General features: G+C 40.1%; 1 protein-coding gene across 1 annotated transcript in view; it reads right to left on the reverse strand.

Moving 5' to 3' along the window:
• Positions 1-3,849: 3,849 nt before the first annotated feature.
• The window catches only part of LOC105927223, a 108,196-nt gene continuing 99,475 nt past the window's right edge, over positions 3,850-12,570 (reverse strand). The window contains exons 22-23 of the mRNA XM_036134718.1: positions 8,495-8,633; positions 3,850-8,318 (exon numbers count right to left, since the gene is read on the reverse strand). Of these exons, the coding sequence (XP_035990611.1) occupies positions 8,245-8,318; positions 8,495-8,633 (213 nt within the window). The 3' untranslated portion in view covers positions 3,850-8,244. The remainder of the gene's footprint in view (positions 8,319-8,494; positions 8,634-12,570) is intronic.

Genomic DNA, 12,570 nt, shown 5'->3' on the forward strand with positions numbered 1-12,570 from the left:
ATTGAACAGTAGTTGTTGAGGGCCCCGGCAAATGAAACTGCCATTGTAGCATCAAAAATAATCAATTTGATGAGTCTTGTATATACTCCCATACTCAACGTAATGTGATATTGATTCGCACTCTGATATAGTACTCCTCTCGCGCACCAGAATGATTATTGGCTTTTGACAAATTCCATCGCAATATTTTATTTCACCCTCCCTCTTGGCCCAGCTGCCTCTTTTGTCTCAGAGCCCTGGTGCAAAAAGCCCTCAGCTCCACTTCCCCTCTACAGCCAGACTTTATGTGTTTGTAACCCACAAAAAAAAAAAAAAAAAAAAAAAAAAATTCTTGGCTTAATTGCTAATCATCTGAAGGAATATAATTTTATCCAATGAGCTTGCATCAAAGTATTTTAAATGCTTTTTTTAGTTTGTAAAAAAGACATGGATATTAAATCTGACGCCTCTGCTTTGTTTCATCAATTTGCACACACACATGCCCACCTTTGAGTTAATGTTTCCCCGTCTTGTGAGACATTGTGAATAGCTCCCTTGAAAATCTAATACATTATTTAAATCCAAATCACCCTGTCCTGTCCAACTATGTTATAGATGACAATAAGGCTGCCATGGTATTCATCCCCCCCCCCCCCCCTCCCCAAATGTCTCACACACACCTTAGATTTGAACTTACATTTCTTCTCCTTGTGCGTCTTGCTCACTGTAGCCACAACACTTTAATATCTAAGGATGGATGGGGGGCCATGAAAATAGTATGGACAGGACCAGTGGTCGGATCGCATAACGACGGGACGAGGACTATTTCGTGCACTCCTGGATGGAGTTCAGGTGTGGGGAAAGCCGAAGGAGGAAGGCAAAGGGCGGATGAATGATGAACGATGGGGGAAGCGTAGCGAGAGTGGACGGGCCGCAGAGGCAAGAAGGAAAGATGGCACATCAACACCAGGCCAGTTAATATTGATTAGTGTGCGTAATAAAGAAAGCGAGACACCTGGCCCCTGAGAGGACATGGCTCTCTTGGCATCCGCTTTAACAAGGAGTGCGTTTGTATGTGTATACGTGTGCAAATGTCTGTGTGTATGAGATCTAAAGCTATTAAATATGCCAATGCCTGCATTTTACTCACTGGACTGCCAAAGGGTGTCTACAGAAATGAATAAAAGAGCAAGTACACTATGTGTGTGTGTGTGTGTGTGTGTGTGTGTGTGTGTGTGTCAGCGCACAGGCTATGCATGCAAGAGTGTACGTGTGTGTGTGTGTGTGTCTGCTGCAGGCTGCAACCCCAGCATGAAAACACTTCACACATACACATATACGCACACACAACACTCATGGAAAAATCAATAAGATGGTGATAGAAATATGCTTGAATGTTCTCTAGGTGAGAGATTGATCTGAGCTCTACAGAGAATTTGTCCAAAACCAAATAATGGTTAAGGGCCAGCGACCTCCAGATCTCCACAGAAAACAATAATTAGAACCACACTGTGTGAGCCCACACTAAGCATATTAAGGCCAGAGTCAATGAAGGCTAAATGCGAACATCGCAAAGGTTGCGTTTCAATAAAATAGGAGAGTGGAGCTTTAACAATTATGTTCCCGCTGTGTTTAAAATGATATATTTCTTTCCATTTTTAAAAAGTAATACTTTTTTTTCCCAGGACATTTTGTGTAGTTTACTTGCTACTTATCTGCATGAACTCTAGTTTTTGTGCCCTATTTTTTACTAATGTCTTTTTTTCTGTGTGCCACATATTGCCCAGTTTGCTATAATATTATACATGTCCTGTTTTATGTGTTGAATACATCTTGAGTCCAAACAAAACAAAATTTCACCCAACTACAGTTCAGCCAGTCAAAAGTATAAACTCATCGGACATATTTCAATTCAAAACATTTCATTCAACCTAGAAGTGTTCCTTTAGTTCGAATGGATCAACAAAGGCACGCTGTCAGACCCTTCTTATACTGTTATTGCTGACCGGCTGGTGGTATTCTGATTATTATTATTATTATTATTATTATTATTATTATTATTATTATTATTATTATGATAGTTTGAAAGGCCTCCGTACCATCATCCCTATGTTTATCTCCTTACGCACATTCAGATTCAGGGTGTGATTATGGCCAGGCCCCTTTAAAACCTTTATGTTACTTCCAGTTTAAAGAAGCATATTGAAAGATGTAAAATCAGAAGATTAAGTTAAATCTGTTAGCAATAACACTAGTTTTGGTCTTTTTGCTGTAAATGCTTTAAATGTAGATGAATGACAGTAAAGCTGAGTTTAGTTCTTGTGTATTTAGTTAACTCAGTACGGTTTAACTTGTCTTACCTAATATCTCAATCTTCATAACTGATTTCCTTCACTTGACAGGACAATAAAAAGCATGCTCATACTGGAATAAAAAAATATATATATATATATATAGTGTATATCTAATATAATATATGCATACTGCCTCAGCTAAACTACTGTATCAAGTGTATGATGTGTAAATGCTTGAGGTTTTCATTTCAAGAGTTACCACCATACAAAGTTAAGTTGAGCTACAGTACAGTACAGCTCTATTTTTGTCACCTTTTCCCCCCTTTGACATTTTGCTTCATCTCTTTCACCTCCTTTCTTTCTCATTTATCTTTCCATTTCTGTGTCCATTCGATTTGAAATAATCCCAAAACAATATCCATTGATTTTTTTTTTTTTTTTTTTTTTGCATACATATCAAGCGGAGCATTATAGCAAAAGCAGTAATGCTCCACTCGTGAAAGTAAATCTGTTGGGCTTTCCTTGGCATTAAGACAGCCATTTTTAGTGTTACACAGCCAGACAGGACATGTTAAAAAAAGAGCTGCAGTAAATCTGAAGAAAAAAGGTATGATAAGACTTATTCAAAATTGGAGCTTCTTTTTGTGGTTCTCTGTGTTTTTCCATCCTTAAAACAACCTTAGCACTTGTTGGTTGTGCTGGTGTCTGTTTTTAACCTCAACCTTAATTTAAGGAGAGCCATGATGTCTAATTGAAAAGCTAAATAGAAGTCTAACACAAGAAGGGGAAAAAAATATCTACTTTATCCAGTATGTAAAATGAGACAAAACATTTTCAAATAAGTAAAGGGAAGCATGTAATGGAAACACTCTAGATCGTTTGCTTGATAGATTTATTTTTAGCCACAGTAGTCAATTATAATCTAAAAGCTGTAAATATCGACACATGAACTGGCTGGATAGGCCAACGGAGCGACCTGATGTCACCTATCAAGTTGATCATCAGCCCAGCCACTTTTTGAGTGATGAGTCTCCTACAGGAAACAACAGCTGTATGTGCAAATCATGCATATAAATCAATTACCGAGGCCCTATGTACTTTAAATGCACCCATTAATTAAGCAATGTCAGACACAATGAACCGTGAAGTTCATTACATTTTTAGCATTCAGACCCGGGATTATTTGAAGACAGAGCGAGGGAGAGGAAGATGGGTTTACCTAATGATTAGAAGTATAGCTCAAAGTCGGGCAGATGCCAGCGGAAATGCGAGGAAAGCTCTTGCGTGAGGAGACAATTGAACAGAGGGCTGTCTTAGCAATCTGCAACACAGAGAAAACTTGATCAAAAGGTAAGCAAAGCATTATAACGACTGGCGGTTTTCTCTTCCAACTTTTGCCTCAGAAGAGCTACGTATGAATCACGCTTGATCAATTCGCTGGATTTATTTTTTTTTTTTCCGGAACCAGATTTTCTGATTTGGATTTGTATGAATCGTTCAGCACAAATAGAGCAGAAGCTCTTCTTTTGTCCTACGCTTCACAGTGTTGCACAGAAATCATCATTCAAAACTGAATGACATCATTTTAGAAACTTTAAACCATCATAAAGTAAGTCACAAAATGCATCCTTTATGAAGAATGTATGTGCAGGGTTTGCAGGCTGAAACTTAGGCTTTTAATTCATTTGAATAAGAAATCTACCAAGGCTTTATCAAGTTCGATGGGAAAAGTCAACAATTATCTTTTGCATATCTTTTGCAACTACCATAACCTCAGCAGCATGATTCCTCCTGCTTACAGCATGATGGAAAACACTGTAGGGAGGGTATCAGCCAATGCTACTAGCATTGTTGCTAATAAAAACAAGCAGGTAAGTTTGACTGTTCAGGTAAATAAATATCATCTGCCAGTTTAAACCTAATTTCATCATTTATTCATAAAAAGAAATCTTCTCAAAAGTCAGTCGTGTCTACCAGCTGTTCGTCCAAGAAAAGCAACATGCAAACTGTGTTTCTAAAATGATTTGGTTCAAGTACTTTTTCAAGACAACGGGGGGAGTTTGCGGGGAGGGCGAGGGCCCCCTCCGAGAGACGAAGCTCGGCCCAGCTGCCTGGCATTAAGCAATGACCTCTGCATAATGAAAGATGGCGACAACATTTCCCACTCATTACAAGGTTCCACACTGTGACAGAATTTGCATATTCATATATTTTTGTCCCCTCACCCCCACTCCCCTTTTTCCCCTGCAAATAATTTTTTTTTTCTTCTTCCTGTGAGCAGGACATCTGCCTCCCTGACAGAGCTCTGGAAGATGAAAAATAAATAAATATGTTGGTGGACGCAGCATCTATCCAGATGTCACAGAAATATGGTATGATGTCAGCATCGTTGCTCACCACAGCTAGACAGCATGTTTTTTTTTTCTTCTTTTTTTTTTATTTAAGCACCAGGAAATCAAGTTCAGGGTCAGTGGAGAAGAATGCAGCTTTGACAGAAAAACCTGATGTGGAATCTAAATTTATTTTTGTAATTCTTGTTAAGCTATATAAATAATATACTCATTATGTGGTGCTACAGCAAAAAAGGATAAAGATCTATCCCAGTAAATTATTTTGGCCTTATGTTTTCAAATTTGCCCTAAATAAAAAAGTTGCTATTATAAAGAATTAATTATAAATATTATTAATAAATATTAAGGCTGACATAAGCCTTATTTATCTATACTAATATATTTTTAGGACCTGTTTGTAAGAAACAATTCCCTAAGGTTTTTCATTGATCAAAAAAGTTCCCACAATGCATAGTTACAGTATGTTTCAACTTCAAATAGGAAAGTCCAATAAATGAAGTCGAATAAATTAGAAAATACTGACATGCTGGCAAAAAAAAAAAACATTTACAATCAAAGGAAACACAGAAGAGAAATGTTTGCCCTTAAACACAATCACAGAAGGTTTGAAATAAATAATAAGAGAAGAAAAAAGGATGAAAAGTAATAATTTGAACCCCTTCTATTTAGCTCTGCAACTTTAATTCAACTGAATCAGTCTGAGCGGGAGCTGCCAACCTTGCTCGGAGAGTCGCCGATCTCAATGAGAAAGGAGCGTAACGATCACCGTAGCACTTCAGAATGCAAACTTTTATGTGAACACCTCCAGCTGAGGGCTACATAAATATAGAATTAGTCAAAGTGTTATTTTTTTTCTTTCTTTTTATGTTTTATTTTCCCCAGTAAGATCCCCTGGTTGGGGCTGGCTCCAAGCAGATGCGGGCACCTACTTCAAAAAGTTGCAGCTCCCTTATGATAGCGCTTGCAAAAAGGTTTTCTTTTAACTTAAATCAGCAAATGTGCGGCGCGCAGACCTAGCGGCGTGTTTTCTCTCTCCCTCAGAAATAATTTCTCCCAGGGATCAATTTGAAATTTAAATTGCACCGAAGTGGTGTTTGTCATTAACAATCAAATATTTGAACCTGTGAATTACCTTTGGCCCCCTTTTGTACCTGTGCTTCTCTGGGTCTGAACGGTTGCATTGGGGGCATTGTTTTGATGATCACGAAATGAAGAAAGATGATGATTCTCTCAGAAAACATCAAATGAGAACAAAAGCAGAGGGGATAAAACATCAAACTTTACAGCTTTACATAAAAGAACATTATAAAAAATGAATACAGCAATCAAATAGTTTTGTAGTGCTGCTTAATTAAAGACCATCATATTGCCCGTTCATATAAAAGGAACGTGACGTAAAAAAAAATAAGCAGACAACTTCAGGAAATTCAACCAGCAAGGTAGATTATTTAGAGAAATAGATGTCTTCATGTCATCTCTGAAAGACAGCATTTCTGCTTAATGTTCATTAGAGGAGTGATTGAATTGAGGGTGGGGGGTAGCACTGTCACTTTTAATAGAGGGATCTCTAATTAGCTATTTAGGCTCTGGCTAGTGTCAAACAGACAAGAGGACATGACGCAGTAAAAATACATCTTGCTAATGCTAAATGTTCTCCAGAATGAGCCAAATGTAATTATTTCACAAGCATATTTTAGTGTGGGATGGAGGTGTAGCGAGAACGCAGCGTTTTCTGTAAAGCTCCTTAGACGAGTGTTCGTTTCATTTAACCGTCATATTTTTGTTATGGTACAACCGCAAACCTCAATGTATTCTGTTCAAATTTTATACGAAAGAGTAACGAACGCCGGGTGTCGCTAAAAATAGCTGCAAATGAACCTGAATCCACCATCCCAACAGTGAGACCTGGTGTTGGCAGCATTATGCTGTGGACACGCTTTTTTTTTTTTTTTTTTCAGCCAAGGATGCTGATTAAAGTGCATCCTATTCCTGGAACAAAATACAAACAATAATTATAACTTAGGCTGCAAAGGACTGGGAAGGCCGAGGTTCACCTTCCAGCAGGACAGCGACCCAGACATGAAAGCCAGAGCTATTGCTGGGTATTTTAGATCATAGCAAGGTGTGTTAAATTTCAGATCTAAATCCAGTTGTAACGTGGAGAAAAAAAAGATGTGAAGGCAGAAATGCACTGTAAATGAAGGCATTTTTTTTGGCCTCGTTTTCTCTTTTAATGCTGCAGAGGCCTAACTGTGATTTGCACTGGAATAGATATCCAATGTATGTGAGTGCGTGTGTGTGTGTGTCCATATGCACTGTCCCTGGCACCCCAGGGGCATCACTATGATGGTTTAAACATGGAGGTGAGCTGCAACTTCAAGGCCAAAGGAAGGCATATCCTTGATGATGATAAGCACAAACGGCCTCTATGACCATTCGCCAAGACCCAGAACTTGATCCATAATGGCCGCCCATAAAGGGGAAATCATCATCAATGAAAATGACAGGTTATTAAGATCAGATTTTAGAGGGGCGATGGCTTTAGTATGATAGGTTAGCCATCCATAAAAGGCTCTGAACGACATCAGTCGTGCTCCCTATCATCCTGCACCCTGCACCAGAGACACATGCTAATAAGCTCACAACCTTTAATTAAGCAATATGTGTAAGTAGGCGGCCATTACAGCCTGATTTGTGAGCCAGTTCATTACACTAAGCACCGGCCAGCAGACACATATTCAATACAAATCAAGCTGGCCTGAAAATTATCCTGTTTAATGTGAGGCCAAAATTGATATTTTATCACTTGTCTTCTGATTAGTGACTTTATATTTCTTCATATTTCATTCTGTTGAGGCAGTGTAGGACATCTGACAAGCTGCGTTCGTTACGGAGTTGTCAAAGTGTTTATTGACGCTGTGAGGTCACAGATGACTCACCGGTTCTTATGTTTGTCTGCATAGGGTCTCAGAGACAAAACGTTGCACCCGACAGCACCGCAGTGTTTGCTTACAGTTAGGGAATGTGCTAAAGAAAGTCTTAGCAAGCTTTGCACTTGCTTTTATGTTTTCAATAGGCGTTCCAACATTTGATCCCAAATAATCTGGAACACAGGACAATTAAATCATCTCTGTTGGGATGCCTGAGAGACCTCAGCTGCAAATACCAATTGTTGAGGTACTATCTGTGATTTTGTAGGCTGCATTCGTATAGTTTGAGGAATAGCATATGATATACGACATAAAGCATATAGCATTTAGTCACAATTCATGCAGCCAGTTTTAAACTGTGCACACAATTTTGTTGATTTAATAAATATTGGTTTTCCTCAACAAATCTTAGTGTTTTCTGGCCTTCACCATGTCCTCTGCATTAAAGACAGCTTGTATTGGCGTCTTCAATCTCCTCCTCATCTGTGTCCAAAACAAAATACGCTACGAACCAAATTATCAGCAAGTCATACAAAAAACACAGAGTAAACATGCTAGGATTAGTCTAGCGGTGTAACATTTTGTTGCCATAAAATAGCTGTTGCTAGAAAAACAGAGACCGCAGTGTCCAAGAAGTCATTGGCCAGTGTGTTATCCAGCACACAGGAACTCTTCACCTGGTCCATGTTATTACTGAGCGAGGTCTTGCAGTGCAAAACTTGAGCCACATCCACTTCCTGCTATTGGCTCCACACGATTGGACCCTATAGGGGCGGAAAACATTTGAAAAAACTGCTAAATAAGTCATTCGGAGTCAAAAAAAAGTTGTAAAGCAATGTGACTAAGACTTGCACTAAATAAATGGTCTCTCATTTTGACCAATGTCTAAACATTAAACAGTCCGTGTATGAAAAAAAAAAAGTATGAACATGACACTTACTGCCAAACAGTTTCTTTCGTTTCCGTAGCTGGAGGGAAACACTTGCACATCCCCTGTCGTCTCTTTGACTGGAAGAGCTCTGATCCAGGCAAGGCACCTCCTTGCTTGCGTTGTCCAATCCCTGTAATTCACCAATCACCTTCAAAAAATAAATAAATCAATAAAATCTCAGAGCGCTTGATAAAAACCTGTGACACAGTCCAAAATGTCGTCTGCTGCAGCGTTAAAAATACATTTAAATGCAACTGGTCAAACAAGCCTAATCCCTAAAAAACAAAAAATAAAGGCCTTCACCGTAATCTGCTCCCCACCAAGCTTTACATTTGACACAATGCAGTCAGGCAAGAGTCTTGTTCAAGCAGCTGTCAAAGCCAGCCTCATGGATCAGATTGCCCGACCCGAGTAGTGGGATTCCTCCAGATGATACATCACCTCTGCTTGATTGGTGGTGCACACTTTGCACTGCACCTGATAAGGTTTGGATCAAGGAAGTGGTTAAAACACTTCATTTCAAACATTCGGGTGGCTGTCTCAGTACTTTTGGCAATATACGGTATTTTACTCAAGGTCTGCTACGATGTCTACTACAGGTCTATTACAGAAAAGGGTAAGCCAGCTGAAACCTCTCAGGTAGCCATTATAACATTAAAAGCTTACTAGAAAACTGTATTTAGAGATTGTTTTCATGTATAAATGTATAGTTAAGCCATCATACCTTCTAGAATATAAACAGTCCATTACTACTGAAGCAAAAGGAGAATAAACAAAAGGTTTCAACAACTTTTTTTATGTTAACGGTTATAAACTGATAATTACACGTGGTGTGCTTCTGAGAAGTCCTCCTGCTAAGCAGATATGGCTGCCAGGGAGACATCAATCTCTTCAAGCAACATACTGCGACGAGCCAAGGACGTTCCTTAAACTCTCGTTTTTCCTGAGAGTCTTTTTGCAACAACACACACACACACACACCCAGAGCACACAAACTTCCTGCGCAAATCAAATTCATATTTCTGACGGTTGCTGACGACCTCACGGTAATGAAGCATCGGCCCTCAGCTCCTCAGTGGCAATCAAACATGCAGCAGAGTAATTACAAGAAGAGCGGGGAAGACGGAGAATTGATGCGGTTTGTCAATTAATGTTGCTGCAAGGTGTTTCCGCAAAAGGTTAACTTCTTCATATTCTCTGCATGCTAAATTAGGTCAATATTGGTCCGGTGAAGGGACGTCGTCGTTGGAAGATGGACAGTTGGCTGCGTCATGGCAAATTAAAAAAACAAAGAAGAAGAAGGGGAAAAAAAACAATAATGACATATTTAATGGAATATTATGATGAACTCTAACCTGCTCTTCTATCGATTATCTTTCAGTCTTTCAAATCACGGCTGCTGCATAATGATCATCAACATATTTGTTTGCTGTGTAGTTGTGGAAATCTACAACCTTACATAGGCGATAACCTCCCCTAATTGCACTGCAACACTTTCACCCCTGCTGAAGGTAAGATAATTACACATCAGCCAATAAAATCTTACTATTAAATAAACTGCACACCTTTTGTTTCTGCGGCTGAGCGCATCCTCCAGAAGACGTGTGGTGGTGTGGGGGGGGGGAAACAGAAAATTTGCAGAGAAAAGTTCTTTTATTTATTCAAGTCGCCGGAGATGCTCATCATCAGCGTTTTTTCCGAGCCATAAATAATTTGCGGAGAGAGGTAATATTCAAGCTGGCAGAGCCTTAGTTGTGCATCTTTAATGGAAGTTTTACAGAAGCTGAGCCAGTTCTTGCATATGCTGCTGTCACCCATATGGAGGAAAAGGAGACAAAAGGAGCACAGTTGGCTTGTCCTATCTTTTTATAAGTCCGCCGACACTTAAATGCTAGCCTCGGAGAAAAAGCGGCACAGGGGGACATAAACCCACTGTGGTTTTAGGAGGGAAGATAATGACTTTGCCTGCATTAATTTCTTCATCAGCCATCTTGTTTCTACAGACAGAGTGGTTATGAGTCCTTCTCTGAAGGTCCCAGCTTATATGGATGCCTTTCCCTGCATAATTTTGGCCCTAACGATTGTTGTCGACTGCACATTTTGCAAGTCGGCAGCTGTGGAACATCTGTTTATAGGTAATGAGTATTTGGAAAGCTACACCTCACTTTACCTTTAATGGCTTTTATTGGAGCACACTGATGGGAAAGAAGCTTTAACTTCTTGTTTTGTTGGGATTCAGCGGGACGATTCTCTCAGTAGGGTCAGCAGCGCACACACACAGACACAAACACACACACACACACACACACACATGCCTGCCTCTGGCTACAGACTCAGTGAAGACAAACAATGGATTATTCATATTAACTTTTTCAAACAGAATTCAACATGCAAGTCAATAAAGAGTTCATTACTGTTACAGTTTGGACTAAACATTCTTGACTGCGACTTTACTCTGACACATTTCAGCTTCTTGCAAAGGATGCGACACCTTTCAAGCAACATGGGGTTTCACAACAGTTTTGGTCTGTCTTTGTTTCAGTAGCTCAAGGCGCTTCTTTAAGAGCATGCTTTTTATTGTGTTCATTTAGACACATTTTAGGTACAGACCTGTGTGTATTTGTAATCCTGATGGCCCCAAAAGCTGTGCTCATGTGAAAGTAAGAGTGAAACAAGTCCTTCAGAGCACCTCTGTGAAGGAGACTGCCAAGACAAAGAGAAGTCCTTCAAGGAAATTTGCCATTTGTTAATATTTTGTTCAGTAGCTGGAAACTTTTTTAATTGGTGAGATGATCACTTAACTACTAAGACAGAGAATGTTGGTCACGTTGTCAATACAGACTAATTAGGATACATGCCACCCTGTAAAAATAGTCACACCCCTTCGACATGTTTTGTTATCACACCACCACCTGTGCGTAATTTCATCTCAATATAAATTCAGCTGTTCTTTAAAGATTTTAAAGATGTGTTCAAGTACATTTGTGTATAAACACAGCATGGACAACAAGCTATGCACTGGGCCGGTCAGGTTTAAAGCAAGGTTACGTTGTAAAATAATATTCCAAGTCTTAAACATCGCATGGAGCACCGTTTAGTCCATAATGCAGAAGTATGGTCCAACTACACACCTACCAAGACATGGCCGTCCTCCTACGCTGACAGGCTTGACACAGAGAGCACTAATCAAAGAAGGGCAAGGAGGTCCATGGAAACTTTGGAGAGATTGGCCGCCCTGGTGAGAAATTCTGCGGACTATTGGTAGTTTGTTAAGGGGACAACAAAAAGTTGTCCCCTTAACAAATGTGCAATCGACAATTTTAGTCCTAACTGAAAAGTGGCATAAAGGAAGAAAAAAAAATAGAAGACGTCTTAATTGTTGAATGCCCCTAAGCATGATGAAGACGCATCAAAATAACGAGAAAGAAGGTGCTTTGGTCAGGTGAGACGAAGGATTTCTTTCATTTTTCCACCTCCATAAAAAACGCGCAGAAAACCAACAATATACCCTGTAGATCCCCCTGAACATATACAAATTCTATTGTTTTTAGGTTGTGTGTTTGAAATGCATGTATCAGTTTCCTTCCACTTTACAATTAGTCGCTGTCATGTTTGCCTTGAGATGTCGGGCCCACATGCAGAAACACACTCGGTAACGACAGGTAAGTTTAAAAGGTTTATTGTTTACACAGGCGAGAATGCTAGGCGGCGAAGCTAATCTGCGGGCTGGAAGATACTCGGGCAGGAACTCGGGCGCCGGGGACCAGGTCGATCTAGAGGTAAGGGGAGAACGTTAATTCTGGGAAGGGAAAGCCCCAAGGAAAGTATTCAGGGGAACGTAAGCTTACCACGAGGTGCAAGAAACCCGACCGGGGAGGACGGCAGTGTGGACTCAGCTGAATGTTGGTCGTAGGTGTCCGGGCGGCTGAGAGCGTGGCGAGAGGTCCGAGCAGCACCGGAGGATTCAGGACAGCGGATGGAACCTGGGAGTCGTCGGGAGTGCGTCTCGTCCGAGAAGCAAGGCTCCACTCAAGATGAACGGGGAAATCCCAAGAGGCAACACGAGAAGGACTGAGGAGCTCGAA

This window comes from Fundulus heteroclitus, unplaced genomic scaffold, assembly GCF_011125445.2.
Source record: "Fundulus heteroclitus isolate FHET01 unplaced genomic scaffold, MU-UCD_Fhet_4.1 scaffold_9.2, whole genome shotgun sequence".
NCBI classification, from domain to species: domain Eukaryota; kingdom Metazoa; phylum Chordata; class Actinopteri; order Cyprinodontiformes; family Fundulidae; genus Fundulus; species Fundulus heteroclitus.